At 40.0% G+C, this 17,815-nt stretch overlaps 1 protein-coding gene across 7 annotated transcripts in view; it reads left to right on the top strand.

Annotated features, from left to right (window-relative positions):
- The window catches only part of magi1b (membrane associated guanylate kinase, WW and PDZ domain containing 1b), a 384,369-nt gene that overhangs the window by 224,549 nt on the left and 142,005 nt on the right, over window positions 1-17,815 (top strand). For all 7 annotated transcript variants that reach the window (XM_067998860.1, XM_067998857.1, XM_067998858.1 and 4 more), the window contains exon 2: window positions 11,432-11,548. In XM_067998860.1, the coding sequence (XP_067854961.1) occupies window positions 11,432-11,548 (117 nt within the window). The remainder of the gene's footprint in view (window positions 1-11,431; window positions 11,549-17,815) is intronic.

The raw sequence follows: 17,815 nt of genomic DNA, 5'->3' as shown, positions 1-17,815 counted from the left end.
TCCTTGGTTTAAATCACTTAGCACCTCCTTTTCCCTCTGCACCTAATTCCCATACTCGCCAAATTCCCAGTTGAAAGTTCTCACTCTGTTCGCAATTCACTCCGTTAGAAATTCACTCTCTGTCCTTACCAATCTCTGTGCTCAAGCTCCGAAGGATATGGATGAACAGAGACACCACGGCATTCAAAGCCATAAAAAAGGCCAATAAAATTGTGTGTTTTTAAATTAGGGCCACAGAGTACAACAATAAAGATGTAGTAATGAATTTATAGAAAACATTGGTTAGGCCACAGTTACAGCACTATGTGCAGTTTTGAGTACCCCATTACGGAAAGGATATTAAAACCATAGAGAGCATGCACTGCAGTTTCACTGAGACGATGCCAGGAATGGGAGAATCTTGTTATGAGAAGAGACTTGAGATACTTGGACTTGATAACAATTGGGGAAGGAAATGACTGGATGAGGTAGATGGAATGAACAGTCTTCTCATTTCATTATGTTTAAAATTCTCAGCCTTACAAAAAAATAGATTAATTTATAAATGCCATTGCATATGTATATGTTTTGAGTGGGAGTTTATTTTGTTTCATCTTTTGATAATGGGAAGTTTTGGAGGACTGGAACAGATTCTTCAAAAATTTCTTTTGTTTGTATGTTATCAGTGTTTTAAGCAACACCAGAGCAGCTGCCAAATGTCTACATGCTAGTATTGATTCACTTTCTCATTTATTAGCTCCACCTATTGACCTGCTTTAAAATTCATAAACAGCTGTGTCATTGATCCCTCAAGACTACTTTACTCTTTACCCTTGGCTTAACATCAGACTGTTCCATTATTAATGATTATTCTACCTATGCTCCTGCACTAGCTTACAATCAATAATTTCTGAAACTCTCTGCTTGAAATTGTTTCAGCTATCAAGGCAAATCTCTGACTTCTTTCAAGCTTCCTTTAACTCCTCCCTTCTCCCAATTTACATGAAACTCTAATTTAATGCTGCTGGGATTTATTTTGTTCACCCTGTAGCACATTGCACATAACATAACCCCATTTCTCATATTATTTTGATTCTGTTGTGCTGCATATAGGACTGATGAGCTGAACCTATAGGATTGCTCTCGATCACTGCACTATTTTATGAATTTTAAACATGACTGTCACCATTTGTTCAACCAAAATCTGAACAGTACATGGTAAATGTGAAACATTACTACAGAATAACTGGCTAGGCAAGGTAGTCTTCTGGATTTGAAGATATTTTTACTTTTGATATTACCAAACATATGGGACCCAGTCAATGGGAATCAGGGGGAAAGCTCTCCAGTGGCTGGAGTCATACCTAGCGTAAAGGAAGACGGTAGTGGTTGTTGGAGGCCAATCACCTCAGCCCCTGGAAATTGCTGCAGGAGTTCCTCAGGGCAGTGTCCTAGGCCCAACCATCTTCAGCTGCTTCATCAATGACCTTCCCTCCATCATAAGGTCAGAAATGGGGATGTTCGCTGATGATTGCACAGTGTTCAGTTCCATTCGCAACCCCTCAAATAATGAAGCAGTCCGAGCCTGCATGCAGCAAGACCTGGACAACATCCAGGCTTGGGCTGATAAGTGGCAAGTAACATTCGCGCCAGATAAGTGCCAGGCAATGACCATCTCCAACAAGAGAGAGTCTAACCACCTCCCATTGACATTCAACGGCATTATCATTGCCGAATCCCCCACCATCAACATCCTGGGGGTCACCATTAACCAGAAACTTAACTGGACCAGCCATATAAATACAGTGGCTACGAGAGCAGGTCAGAGGCTGGGTATTCTGCGGCGAGTGACTCACCTCCTGACTCCCCAAAGCCTTTCCACCATCTACAAGGCACAAGTCAGGAGTGTGATGGAATACTCTCCACTTGGCTGGATGAGTGCAGCTCCAACAGCACTCAAGAAGCTCGACACCATCCAAGATAAAGCAGCCCACTTGATTGGCACCCCATCCACCACCCTAAACATTCACTCCCTTCACCACCGGCGCACAGTGGCTGCAGTGTGTACCATCCACAGGATGCATTGCAGCAACTCGCCAAGGCTTCTTCAACAGCACCTCCCAAACCCGTGACCTCTACCACCTAGAAGGACAAGAGCAGCAGGCACATGGGAACAACACCACCTGCACGTTCCCCTCCAAGTCACACACCATCCCGACTTGGAAATATATCGCCGTTCCTTCAGCGTCGCTGGGTCAAAATCCTGGAACTCCCTTCCTAACAGCACAGTGGGAGAACCGTCACCACACGGACTGCAGCGGTTCAAGAAGGCGGCTCACCACCACCTTCTCAAGGGCAATTAGGGATGGGCAATAAATGCCGGTCTCGCCAGCGACGCCCACATCCCATGAACGAATAAAAACAAAGTCGAAGTGGGATACTGGGTTGAGTCCAGATAGCTCCATTGAAAAGTCAGATATTGCTACCAGGACTATTCTCCCACACTGTCTTTATGAAAAAGTGTCTTGCAAAACCTATTCCATGCTGGTGTCAGTATTGGCTTAATGGTAGCACTCTCATCTCTGGGTCGGGAGATCGTGGGTTCAAGCCTCACTCCAGAGATTTGAGAAGTAATCTAGGCTGACATTTTAGTGCAGTGCCAAAAACACATTATCTGGTCATTTATCTCATTGCTGTTTGTGGGAACTTGCTGCACATAAAGTTTCTGCTGCATTTCTCTATACTAAAACTGTGCAGCCCACTGTACCAGTAAGAACATTGGCTTTCAAGGTTATCTGGCGCTGAGTGTGAAGCTCCTAGAGGCAGGTCAACTGTTCCAGGCCCCATTAGTCAGAGAAGCTGACTATTCCCCATACCAGAGTTTGGGAAATGTCTTCCTTTTTATTCAGCAGAGGTTCTCCCCCACGGTGGTTGACCAGACCCTTGACCATACTGCCACATTTACGATGCCTCTGCTCTTAACCTTTCCCTTCCTTTCTCAACAACGGCAGAGAACATTTTGTCCTCACTTTCTACCCCACCAGCCTCCACATTCGCCAAACCACCTTCTGCCATTTTTGCCACCTACAACAGGGTTCACCATCAAAGAACATTTCCCCCTCCCCTCTCCTCTCTGTTTTCCAGAGGGACCAGTCCCAACTATGATACCCTTGTCCACTCTTCAATCACCCCTACTTCCACCATGCTTTCCTTTGGTAGCTGGCACACAATCACAGGAGATGCTTCCGCTGTCCATTTATCTCTTCCCATACCATTGTCCAGAGCCCCAAATACTCCTTTCATTTGAGACAGCAATTCGTGTGTACTACCTTATTTAGATGATTTTATTAGGGTAACTGCTTGAAAGGGTTATTTACAATGAGGAGACCAAACACATGTTTGGTGACCACTTCACTGAGCATCTCAGTTCTGTCAGTAAGTGTCACCCTGATTTTCCTGTGGCTTGCCACTTTAACTCCGCTCCTGTTCACACTCTGACCTCTCTGCCTTTGGTTTCCTACACTATTCCATCAAAGCTCAAAGCAAGCTTCAGGAGCACTATCTTATATTTCTTCTGGGCACTCTGCAGCCCTCTGGTCTGAACATTGACTTTAGTAACTTCAGACCATAGTTAAATGCACCATTTTCATTACAGCAGAGGATACTTGTGATGTGGGTTGGGACCTTTGGTGTTGGCGGAGGGATTGCAGATTGATGGCTAGGGTAGGGGGTGACACTTTGTCAGAACAGAACACCAGAGGAGTTCTGAGCTTGTGGTGACCAGGGTTTTCCTCATCTCAGTGCCGGTGTACCCTCTGTGTTTTGCCAGCATTTTCTTTTTTAATTTTATATCTGCTCCATTTGCAGCTTGTCATTTTTACAATATTTTTTCCCTCTTTTTTGTAGTTTTGTTTGTGTCTTTTCACCCTACGTTATTTGCACATTTTGTCCTGTTAACGTCTCTCCATTACCGCACTGATGACCTTTTAACAGTTTTCTATTAAGCAGTTTGCAGGTCATTCAGTCCATTTACTTTCTCTCTGTAATTGGCGTATCTGTTGATTTTCATTCCTCACCCACTTTTCTCCCAATTTTTCTAATCTTAGCAAATTGCCTATTTATCTTTCAGTCATCAATTCTGATAAAGGGTACACACCCAAAGCATCAGTAACCTGTCTTTCCTTAAAGGATACAGACCGACCAGCTGCATATTATCAACATTCTCTGTTTTTATTTCAGATTTCCAATTTTATTTTTATTTTAGCAATATTTTGAGGTCCTCCCACCCCCACCATGACCACAAAGATCTTAAGCACCGTTCCCCGTCTGAAAGGTCAACATATTTCAGACCTTTCCCAATATGGTCCTTGAATCAGTCACTATAGATGTGCAAGAGTATCCATAGTTAACTCCTCAAAGGGATAAAAATAGACTGGAATATTTTACAAGCCAAGGTGTTAACACAGATGAAGTCTGACGTTCTGGTACTGTATGTGTTACATAACAGAAAAATATGATGTACACGTTGGCTGGAGCAATACTGCTGTTCATGTAATGCAGCGTTGAGTAACAATCTAAATGTTAGGCGAACTAAGTGCAGCTCACAGTATTTTTCAGACTTGTGATAAATGCAAACATCTAATTATTCTTCACATACACCCACGTGCCATTTAGCTGTGTCACATTAACAAAAGTGTGTCTGGGCCGATTATAAGAATTCCGACAGCTATTTATTACAATTGAACTGTGTTTTGATGTACCGAGAGCGGCTTGAAAAGGTTGACTAGTGTTTGCATTGCATTGGTTTGCAGCTTTGAAAAGAAGAAATACATAGTTCATTTTATCAGCTGACAAAACACAGGGGGATTCATTTAGCAACAATGAACATTGTGTTGAGTGTTGCTGCAACTGAAATTTTCTTCCATACAATAGCAACAGGAGGGAAATTGAGATCACATAATACATTAAAAAGATTGAAGTAGAGAGATGGGTGACACAAATGTCCCAGGAGTCATGTGTATCAGAACTCAACCACAGTTTATCGCGTTTACTTGAGTGTGTTGTTGCAATTGAGGTTGTCTCCAGCACTTTTACATTGTGTTCCATAAGCAGACCCAATCCTCTATGAAACAAAACCTGCACCCTTAGACATACCATATACAGATTAGTGTACCTAGATTTAATAAGGAACTACTAATCATGGAATATTATTCATTGGAGATCACATGGGATTCGCAACACATTCTCTTGTCTCTTGCAAAAGATGGAAAATACCATACTGATGGACCAGTAAGTATTTGTTAAAACGTCTTAGTCGGAATGATTTACAGCTAAGTAGTACAGAGAAGCCAAATGATCCAACAAAATACTGAATCTACACAACACTAAAACAAAATTAGAATCAGTCTCGAGGAGGTTAATATGCTTTTTGTTACAACACATTTTTTGGAATCTGATAAGTGGCAAGACTTTTGGGTGGAACAGGTTTGTCTCTTGGTAGACCTTCAAGATGTGCTGATCTCAACGATGTAAATTGGAGTTCATCCACATGCCTCAGAAATCCTGACTGAACTAAAGCTGAGCAGCCACATCAGTGATTTATGCCATTGGATACCCTTCATTCTATAATCGTTTCCTTCTCTTAACCCAGCAGACTGAAAGATCTCACACTTGGTAAGGTGAAGTGCTAATGTCTGAATGTTTGCTGCTTCCTCCATATATTTCCCACAACAGCTCAGCAATCAGAGAAGTTGGAATCGTATGCTGTTCACCAATCCACAAATATTAACTGAATTTGTAAACTAGTCTAGCCACGAAGCTACTTTTTGACTTAAATGGTGTTTGAACAAGAGGATTGAAACAGACAAAGAAGATCCTTTCAGGACAAACATTTCCCAGTGAATCTGCTGCCATGGTCAGATTGTGCAGCCACTCGTATGTATTGGTCACCATTGGCACAGAAGAATTGTGTCCTCTCAGAGATACAGCTGGCTGAAGCCCATTTGTAAGTCACATACATCGTATGCATCTGACATTGCATAAAAATGGAAAGGCAGAAATCTCCCTAATTGTCTCAATTTGAAACCGTACTGTTTTATGTAAAAATTTAATAACCTACAAATGTCAACATATTTTTGATTTTTTGGAAACCATAATAAATGCCTCGGAAGTCAGAATTTCTTATGCTGTGGTAGTCATTTATAAAACTACTAATTGTATGGTGATTTTTTTTTTCTTAAATTTACCCTAATGGGCGATATTGCAGTTAAGCTTTCAAAGTCCACTTTGTGTTGACTTCCTTATCTCGTTGGTTTATTAGATTTAATAACAATAATCATTAGGTTACAGTTTATTAGGTTACAATCAGGTCCTACCCAAGATGAATGTCAATAACCATTTGATAAAAGCAAGGGACAAATCATTAGGTATAAACATTAAATTAATTGCATTGTTTACACCTTTAGGGTAGGAAGGCTGCCCTGAATTTGTAAACAATTTAATGGTTAACAATGTCTGGATGAATTAACACGTTTATCCTTGTGAACGCACATCATATTAAATGTATTTTAGTGAAAATGGACATGTGAAGCAAAGAATAAAGTAAAATAGTCAAGTGGACCTAATAGGAAAACGTGAAGCCAAAATACTAGTTGCATCAGCAGCTGTAACTATTGTGTTGGCCAGCTGTTGTAGTGAATACCGTTGTGGAATCTGTAACCACTCACTGTATTCCGATTATTGTCATATATGACTTCTGTCCCTTTCTGTTGATGGTAGCATATGGTTGACATAATTAATTACTGAATGACCCTTATGGGTCCAATATTTCATTTGTCTGATTGCGGAGCGACCGTTGAGTGCTTCCTTTAGAAGATAGCAGGCTTATCAATAGTCCCTTAAAATGCATATAAATTAAAAGATCTCTCAGTTTGGTGTATTATAATAATTGGGTTTAAACCAGACACCACACTAGAACAATTGTTTTCTTTTTCTTGTCATTCTTCCTCACTTTAAGGTGCTGACACATGCTGGGGAAATAGCTTCACATACACAAGCAGCCTATCTTGATTGAACCTGGAACCTCCTTGAGTACCAATATTTATATATGGCCAAGGAAGGGAATATGACATCTGCATTAACTCTTGGGCCAGTTAATGTAGCATTTGTACCACTGCAGTCAGAATGTTGAGACATTGTACTTTTTTTTCACATTGGCTGACTGCTACAGTCTGATAATATTTATATGTAGCCTTTAAAATGGTTAGTAACACCCTCAACATGTGGAATATTAAAATTGGATCTACATAATTTTGAACTCATTAGGCATGAAAAATATATCTTCAATTGAAACCCAGTTATCATGGCCTCTATTTTTTGCATTCATTACCTGTGGAAAAAGTAGCATACTCTCAAATGGCCTACATATACAGGGATAAACATAGTAACATTGTAATAGTTTCAGGCAAGAGAAGACCTTTGGTCCCTCTAGCCACCTATCCACAGTACTCTCTTGGTGCATTTCTAATAATCCTGAATCCCAATTGTTGATAAGAACCTGTCTAGTTCCTTCTTGAAACTCATTAAGGTTTCTTCTCTGCCACCTGTGCCGGTAATCTGTTCCACATACTTGCTGCCCTTTTAGTAAAAAAAACTTCCACTTGCATTTTCTATTTTCTTTTGTTGCCCTTAATTTGTAACTATAGTAATATGGCTCTTCTATGTCCCTGCACTGATTCGGTTCCAAGATAGCTAACCAAACATAGGAAATAACTGCTGCTATTTGTTCACAAACCGGCATAGTTGCTATATTAATCTACTGTTAATGATTCCAGGATAGCTCTTTGTGTTGCATTCTCTTGGAAGGTTTTTCATAAAGATTCAGGACAAATTTTAGCAACATGGGGCTGTAGGCTTTCCTCCTCCTTGTCCTATTATTTTTGATATTTAAATCATTAACAGCAGGTGCCAGCCACCAACCCAGCTGTTTACAAACCTAGAAGCACCAATTCCTGTTTTATACTGTGGGAACAAAATGTCATGGGAACAAAGCTGCTTGTTTATACTTTGTCATTAAACCATATTGATAGTTACATCTCTATTAAAAGTCTACTTTGCATGCACAGCTGTAGAATTTGCTTGAACTGTACTCAAAAGTTTGTAGTACACAGATCTTCATTGATTACCGTAAAGGCCTTGCTACTAAAATCTTCCATTAACCCTATCATTTTTGCTCTGAGATGGACAATGCCCATACTAACCGACTGACCTTAAGCAATTCAGCAAAACTGATTTCTCAGAAATGTGAACTTAGTGTTTTTTTTCAAAAAAGTATTCTTCTCCCTCCTACTTGTGGTGGAAGTTTTAAAAACATTTTATGCATCTCCTGTTCATTGTAAAATTTTCATATTTTGACTAGTGCTTCTGCAATTGTCCAAGAGTCAAGAAGTGAGATTGTGCCTGAACTTTTAGCACATACTGCCATGGAAATGTGATTGTGATTGAGCTGTAACTCTAACTCTTTCAACTGGTGCATGTTAACTATGGTGGTTCTGATAATGATTGAGGATCCTGTCTCCCATGTTTTTGCTGTGGCTGTGCAGAGGAGTTTTTTTTGTTGCAGCAAACTGCCTGCCGGTTGCCCTGTAATTTACGCTTGATCCCTGCCTCAGTTAATAGCCGACCAGTTTCAGTGCAAGAACATTGGGACATTACCTGGGCAGCACTGTAAAATCTTTCATGACATCTGCTTCACACCAGGCTTCATTGGCTATTCCACGAGCACTGGAGCAGCTTTTTGTTTTTGTTTACCATGATGATGCCCCAATAATGATGATGTGATATACTGCACGTGGAACCTATTGGTAACTGGCTACAACAATTCCAGGTCCAGTAGATTGTGTCTTGAGAGTTTAAAATGCAGTTAGATGGGCAGTTATAGTGCAAGGCCAGTTTGTGCCATAACAATATTCAAAATGCTACAGTGTGAAATCCTCCAGTGACGTGATTTCCAGCTCTCTCCAAATGGGCATTATTTTACACTTCTGAGCATGAACAGTTTTATGTTGGTGACAATTTTTCATGATTTCGAAGAATATGATATTTTAGGCAAATAGTGGAGATGTAGGAATTGTGTTCAATGAAGCAGATGCTTTAATTGTGATAATTTTCAATGTGTTGGCCATGTTTCAATTACAGTGAGCTCTGGGACAGACTGAAAAGAAGGAATAATCTGATACATGGCTGCTTTGCAACAATAGAAGAGTCACATTTCCCACGCCTTGTGCCTTTTTAGGAAATTTGTGAGAACTGATTACCATTAGTAGGAGGAGATAACATACAACCCCATAAAACATCAGAGCTGGGCAACTATAATTCTTCCTGACTCTGCACCAGCAGTTCCCATTATACTCACTAACCTCTCATAGTTCACCTAGTTTCATATAATGACAGATTAGCTTTAGTACGGAAACTGAGGATATCATGAATAGTTAATGTTTTATATTGCCTGAAGTTCAACAAAATGTTGGTTCCACTCATTCAAATTTTTAACTTTCAAAATATAAAGATATTTGTTACATAAACAATTATTTTGATAAACAGAATTAGAATATACTAGTCAATATCCCATGGCATTGCACACAGGCAGTCATGGCCAAGTGTAATCTTCAGGTGAAGCAGGGGTAGAGAGCGGGGGATAATTAGACCAGAGTGCATAGACATAATTCAATACCTATTTTTAAAATTTATACATTCTGCCTTTATTTTGCATAATTCTTTGATTTTTATATGGTAATTTATAGTTAAATAGTAGTCTGGGGATCAGGGAAGTGGATTTGGTTGGAGCATTGGAGTTTCTTGGTAGTACAGGCTAAGGAGTTAGGTGATGCAAAACTGAGACACTATAGTGCCACCACCGGTGGGAGGATGCAACTACAACCTGAAAAGTTTACATCGGCAATTTCCATTATAAATGTAAATATACAAATTTCTAACAGGAAATTAGGTTTTGTACCCAGGAAGTGCATGCAGATATAAGATTTTTAATATAGATGTTTGATCATAGCATTTATAAATGCAATGCTCGAATTGTAGCTGACTGCTAATCATTCAAAATGGATTGACAGTACTCATGAGACATGACAGGAAGTCAGCCAGCAGCGACTTTGAGCAGTTAAATGACAGCAGTAGCAATGGAGAGTTCTCAGTCTGTGAAGTAATTATTTTCTTTTGTAAACTGTAAAGAACCAAAAAGAAAGAAGATTGAGATTCAAACAATAGCAGAAACTGCAACTGAATAGGAAAGATGCAACTCAGTATGTGCTGTGTCAGAGAATTGAGGTTAGCCAGCTGTTTGGAGATCTTTGCCTGACTTCCTCCTCCTAATTGACTTAGTAGTACAGTTCAATTAGTCTAATATTTAAGTGTAAAATAGCTGGAGTCTAGTACTTATTTGTTTAGAAATGGAACCCTAGTTCCTAACAGTGTAAAAATAAAATAATTTTAGGAATAGTATTTCAGCAATAGAAACCATAGGGGGTTAGATGAAGAGGGATGGGAGCAGGCTCATGTGGAGCATGCACACCACTCTAGATCTGTTTGGCCGAATGGCCTGTTTCTTTGCTGCACATTCTGTGTAAAGCAATCCAGATGCAGTAGACGTCACATGATATGATTGCTCCCTGGAAACTCTAATTTTATCACACAAATGGAACAATTTTTGGGAGATCATCAGATCACAACAAGCATCAAAATTAACCAAGACCTAAATCACTTGTTAAATAATATTCATATCTACAAAGACTTTGTAATGTTCAATTAGCACAATGTACGGTAATGAAACATGATTAAGATTTTTAAAAATGATAAGTTTGTAAAAATCTTCCCTTGAGTGTCTTACTTCATGTCTAATATTCCCATGCAGTAAGCTCCTATCTCTCATCTTTGAGATTAGAATTCTTCTTTTTTAGCTTCCATTTTATCAATTAGATAAATGTACAGGGCACTGTTGCACCAACGTTCCTTTGATTCCAACTTCTGGCCGTGTGGGCACTCTTCAAAGTGGGCTATCCCTTTTATTTTCAATATAATTCAGTAAGTGCTCTAAGTGTGTGGATTCTTAATATTTTCTATCACAACGACAATCTGTAAATTTTAACATGAGTATGATGTGTGAAATAAGACACTTCAGAGATGATTTTGAAAAATTTATCTTTTAAAAAAATCCTGGTCATGTTTTATTGCCATACATTCTGCTAACTGAACATCCCAAGGTATTTGATACAGTTACTAAAAATGAGAGGAAATTCAGAATGTCCATTCATATTGAAATCTTGACTGATAAATGCACATCAGGATCCTATGAGCAAGTTAAGCACAAATAGTACCATATGAGAATAGCCTTCGGTAACTAAAAGTTGTGTTCTCAACTAACTAAATTTTTATTTTATTGCAGGAAGCAAACTGAACAAAGACCTACGACACTATCTCAGTCAGAGATTTCAGAAAGGATCTGCAGATCACGAACTGCAACAGACAATCCGTGACAACCTTTATCGACATGCCGTGCCTTGTATGTATAACTCCAGAAACTACCTGCCTTTCAGCTTTTAATTTAAATCACTTACTATTGTGGTACTGTGATGTTTTTGGTCCTCTTCGATATTCATGATATTCAGCTGGTACATTTGTTTTTTTACTTCTACAGTTCCATTCACAAAAAGACTCCTTTTTTAACTAGTCTGGAACTAAAAAGGCAGAAGCCAGCAATAGAGTTCCCAATTTCAGCTGTGCTGATGTGGGGAGGAACTGGGCCTTGTTGAGGTGCCTTTTGTAAAGGAGAGAGGAAATTGGAAGGAAAGTGATTGACAAGCTGCTGTTGTGCACTTCAGAATGGTATTAGCAGAGACCCGGGAGCAGGTTGTCTGCTCACTTCTCAGTTAGAGATTGTTGTTGCAAGTTTAGAGTCTTGCCTTAGATATTTTCTAGGGTACAGTGGTGCTGGTCACTCCCGTAAGCAGTCCAAATGTTTTGCATTCACAACTGTGCTTATACCGCCCAATATCCAATTATATGATAGTATAATTAAAATAGAAAATGTTGGAGAAGCTCAGCAAGTCAGGCAGCATCTGTGGAGAAAGAAACAGAGTTAACGTTTCAGGTTGAAGATCTTTCGTCAGAACTGGAAGGTGTTAAGAGTTAAAGTTTTTGAGCAAGTACAGAGCCATGGAAAGGAAGGGGAGGGGAGGGAAGGAAAGAACAAAAGGGAAGGTCTGTGATAGGATGGAGGGCACGAGTGATTAAATGACAAAAGGGATGATGGTGCAAGGCAAAGAAGGTGGTAATGGAACAGGTTAAGAAACAAAAGGTCAATTTGGCAGAATGAGAAACCCCTGGTGAGATGTGGCCAGATAAAAAATTGTTAATCTGCTTTATTTTATGATGTGGAGATGCCGGTGATGGACTGGGGTGGACAAATGTAAGGAATCTTACAACACCAGGTTATAGTCCAACAGTTTTATTTGAAAATCACAAGCTTTCGGAGGCTTTCTCCATAGTCAGGTGAGTGAGGGATTCCATGGAAGGTACCGCATATATATGTATATCAAATAAAACTGTTGGTCTATAACCTGGTGTTGTAAGATTCCTTGCTTTATTTTACAAACAGGAAGTAAGACTAACTGTATGCAGTAACAGGCACAGCAAATCCCACTTTCTTCACTCAATCGCACCTCTCTCCTTGCAAAATGGGAATAAATAATTAACCACGCACCCTGTACCTTTTGTGGGCTGGCTGACTTGTTTTTGGCATTAACTTTAACTTTATTTCTAAACAACTTATAACTGTAAAAACAAACCTCCTACATTTTAGCTTCTAGCTCTGGGCCTAAGCCAGGAACTCGCAGTCTTTTGTTTAAAAACCCAACTGTCTGCCCATGTGTTTCTTTTCCCCTTTTCTCCTTACACCCAGATAGTAGGAGGGATGTCCCTCTGACTTTATCCCTGGTCAGGGTTTCAGGTTTAAACAAACCATCTCCTGTTAATATCAAAATGAATAAAGGACATCTTGACTTAATGGATCTCGGATGAGAAAATTGACCTTCATTGTATCAAGGTTGAAACAGATGGTGAGCTGTCACATTTCACAAACTGGATCATCTGCCTTTAATATACATCTTTAATGTCTGCGGACAGTGGCTTTTAACAAAAGTGTGAATTTGTTTTTAAAACAGAATACTTAAACATAACTCAATATTTCCATGAAGAAAATCTCAAAATATGACAGCATTTATATAGCTCCTTTTAATGTAACAAACATCCCAAGACATGTCACACAGGCATAAGGAAAAAATGTCACCGAGCAGAAGAGAGAACTTTTAGGTGGGGTGAACAGAACTTGCTCCAAGATGTGGGTTTTAAGGAAGGTCTTGGAGGAGGGGTCCTAGGTGAAGAGGCAGAGGGATTTAGGAAGAGAATTCCAGAGTGAGGGGTCTAGGCGGCTGAAGGCATGGTCAACAAAAGTAAGGCAAAGGAAGGGAGGGGCACAAGAATCTGTACTTAGAAGAATGGAGAATTTGGAGTGGGAGTTGCAGCACTGAAGGAGGATACAGAGATAAGGAAGGATGAGGCCATGGCGGAATTTAAACATACGGATGAGAATTTTAAAGTCTGTTGACACCAAGGAAATTAGGGAAAAGAAAACTACTCCCCCCCCCCCCCACCCCCCCACAACTGGGAAAAAAGAAATACCAAGAATATTATAGGAACCTAGCCTAGTTCCAATGTACAAAGTCCCAGACTACAAAAAATATTTTCTTCCTTCATAATATCAAACTCTATCCCTTTGACTGAGAAACATATTTAGGAATGCAAGGGGCGGTAGTGGATTGGCGGCCACCAAAGGAAAACTGGCAGGGTGTATAATGGGCGGCCAATTTGTTACAGTACATTTCATCAGTGGACATATACTTATGTATTTTGTTACCTTTTGGGCGAGCATCTAGATTTCCGAGAGACCTGGTAAACTAGCTCTCCTTATTAAGCTCGAGCTTCAACATGACACATACATTTGATCTTGTGGATCATCCCTTTGAAATCTGCGGCTTAATTTTCTATGAATTCTGGCACTTTTGATGGATTTTGCATTTTAGACTTTTCAGAACTGTATACCTGAGTCACTGTATGTCTTTATCATCCAATAATGAAGATAGAGCAGGACTTTTTCTTGATTTTCCACTGAGGTGATCCATCTGGATCAGGAAATTGCCATTGCCCTCATTCCACATAATGTTATATTGTAGAAATAATGAATAGTGGCAGAAATTCATTCAATTGTTTCCATACCGTGGTAAATTTTAGATCAGTCATTAGGTCTTACAGTTCATTCTACACTGGTAGCAGCTGGTAAAGAAAGGTTCTTCCTGGATAAATTGATAATTCAATAAGAGCAGGAGCATTGGTTTATGTCAAGTGAAATTTCAAAAGAAAGTTTTTAATAGTTATTCACATGGTTATATTGTGAAATTGTGAAGTTCATTGGCATATTTTTGTAAAAATGAAGTATTGTTTAGTTATATTTATGGGCTTATATAGTCAAGAAGTATACCCAGGAGTAGAGGAGGATGAGAAGCAGTACTTGTATATATTATATTAATATTTAGCTGTTGTCTCCTGATGGGCTACATAGGTCCCATTATTTAAGATAGGGAAGAAATTGGACCCAGGGAATTGAATTTGGTGGTAGGGGAGCTGTTGGACTATATGATATATATTTTTGATATATATTAATGACCAGGACTTAGGTATAATTTCAAAGTTTGCAGATGACACGAAACTCAGAAATGTAGTAAACAATGTAGAGGATAGTAACAAACTTCCAGAGGACATAGACAGACTGATGAAATGGGCAGACATGTGGCAGATGAAATTTAACACAAAGAAGTGTGAAGTGATACATTTTGGTAGGAAGAATGAGGAGAGGCAATATAACCTAAATGGTACAATTTTAAAGGGATTGCAGGAACAGAGACACCTGGGGGTGTATGTACACAAATCTTTGAAGGTGTCAGGACAAGTTGAGAAGGCTGTTTGGGGGGAAAAAAAGCATATGGGATCCTTGGCTTTATTAATAGAGCAGGGGAGTTATGCTAAACCTTTATAAAACACTGGTTAGGCCCCAGCTGGAGTATTGTGTGCAATTCGGGGCACCACACTTTAGAGAGGATGTCAAAGCCCTAGAGAGGGTTTGGAAGAGATTTACTAGAATGATACCAGGGATGAGGGACTTCAGTTACGTGGATAGACTGGAGAAGCTGGGGTTATTCTTCTTGGAGCAGAAAAGGTCAAGAGGAGATTTGATAGAGGAGTTCAAAATCATGAATAGTTTTGATAGAGTAAATAAGAAGAAACTGTTTCCAGTGGCAGAGGACTGGTAACCAGAGGGCACAGATTTAAGGTGATTGGAAAAAGAACCTGAGGTGAGTTGTTATGATCTGGAATGCACTGCCTGAAAGGGTGGTGGAAGCAGATTCAATAGTAACTTTCAGAAGGGAATTTGATACATACTTGAAAGGAAAAAATTTGCAGGGCTATGGGGAAAGAGAAGGGGAGAGGGACTAATTGGGTAGCTTTTCAAAGAGCCGGCACAGACACGATGGACCGAATGGCATCCTCCTGTGCTATACCATGCTATGATATGGATTGTGATTTATGATTTGTGATCGGAAGGTTGGTGGTTATTTGGGATACCCAACATGGATTTATAAAACCTCAATCCTGCCTTCCTAACCTGATTGAGTTCTTTGAAGAAGTGAGTAAAATGGTAGATCAAGATTAGACAGCTGATGTTGAGTACTTGATAAAATACCACATAGACAGCTTTTAGAAAAAATAGATATCATGGGATTGTAGAACAGTTATTATGATTGATAAGTTGCTCGTTGAAATTGCAGAAGCAGAGAATTGTTATTAATGGGGGTGGATTTAATTGGGGTCGGGTTACGAGTGGTGATCCTCAGGGCCGTGTACTCAATCTATTATTGTTTATCATTTTCATGATCTAGAGGGGGACTTAAACAGGAACATTCTCATATTTACAGATGGTTCAAAATGTGCACTGGGTTAGCAATTCAAAACAAACCTGATAAGATGGAAGCCAGTTTAGATAAGTTAGGTGAATGGGCCTGATTGTGACACATATCATTTAAATCCTGTCACCCATGAGGTTAGAAAACTCCAGGTATGTCTAGATCTCACACACTACCATTTGTTTAAGGATCATCGGGGTATACGAAAGATTGCTCTTTGATTGAGATTGATAATGAGGCTATGAAATGCTCTGACATATCTGTACTTGGAATCCTACATTACAACAGTGACCACTTTTCAACAGTACTTCATTGGCTGCAAAGCACTTTGGGATGTCCTGAGGTATGGCCTGCAGCTATGCGATTTCCCACTCCTGTCCATTGGTCTGCACGTCATTACTGCCAGGTTCGGACAGGAGTCATTCCTCTGACATTGTAATGAGGCCAGAGGGTTAAAGTGGCCTGGGTCTCATGGCAGCGAATCGGGGGGAGTCTGTCGCTTAGTCCGCAGGCTCCAAGCTCACCTCTCATCCTAGGTTAAAATCGGGATGATTATGTCCAATTTTGAACCACACGCATGATGAAGTACATCAAGAGAAGGAGCAGAAGAGCACAACCAGAATGATAGTAGATCTCAGAGCTCTTAGTTAAGAAGGTGGACTCCAAGAGACACTTGAGCTTGGGTGGGGGAGGAGGCATGTGATTGGTGTTTTTAAAATGATGATGCGATTGGACACTTGCAAATAGGTTACTTGGAATGGATAGGGATGAAAGAACTAAAGTTTATGCCTACAAAGTCCATAGTTAAAGATTTAGGTTCGATGTCAAGAAGATTTCTTTTCACAGAGAATTATCAACGTCTGGAGCAAACGATGAGTCACCACAGCCATAGTTTCCTGGAACTTTGCCTAATTGCTTCAGGGAGTCAGAGAGGGCTTACCTGAAGTTTTTCCTGAATTGTGTGCAGGTTTTTCTCTTTTTGTCTTTCCTAGGAGACAGCATTGGCAGAGGGTGAGGGAACAGTGTGTAAGATTGCACCATTGACTGGACGGAGCAGCTTGATGGGTCTCATGGTCTTTTCTTGCCCTTCAGTGTCAACTTAGCTCAGTTAGGAGCAGTCTCACCTCCATGTGTACGGTAGCATAGTGGTTATGTTACTGGACTAGTAATCCAGAGACTTGGACTAAATCCAGAATCATGAGTTCAAATCCTGTCACGGCAGCTGGCAAATTTAAATTGAATTAATTAATTAAATTTAATTAATTAAATAAAAATCTGGAATTAAAATACTAGTATCAATAATGATGGCCATGAAACTACCGGATTGTCGTAAAAACCCATCTGGTTCACTAATGTCCTTGAGGGAAGGAATCCTGCCATCTTTACCTGGTCTGGCCTATATGTGACTCCAGACCCACAGCAATGTGGTTGATTCTTAATTGCCCTCTGAAATGGCCGAGCAAGCCACTCAGTTGTAAAATCTCGCTATGAAAAGTCATAATAAGAATAAAACCGGACGGACCACCCGGCATCAGACCACTAGGCACCGGACACGACAACGGCAAAACACCAAGCCCAGTCGACCCTGCAAGGTCCTCCTTACTAATATCTGGGGACTTGTGCCAAAATTGGGAGAGCTGTCCCAAAGACCAGTCAAGCAACAGCCTGACATAGCCATACTCACAGAATCATATCTGTCAGCCAACGTCCCAGACTCTTCCATCACCATCCCTGGGTATGTCCTGTCCCACCGG

This window comes from Heptranchias perlo, chromosome 17 (assembly GCF_035084215.1).
Source record: "Heptranchias perlo isolate sHepPer1 chromosome 17, sHepPer1.hap1, whole genome shotgun sequence".
Taxonomy (NCBI): Eukaryota; Metazoa; Chordata; class Chondrichthyes; order Hexanchiformes; family Hexanchidae; genus Heptranchias; species Heptranchias perlo.
This window is presented reverse-complemented; position numbering and strand designations above follow the sequence as displayed.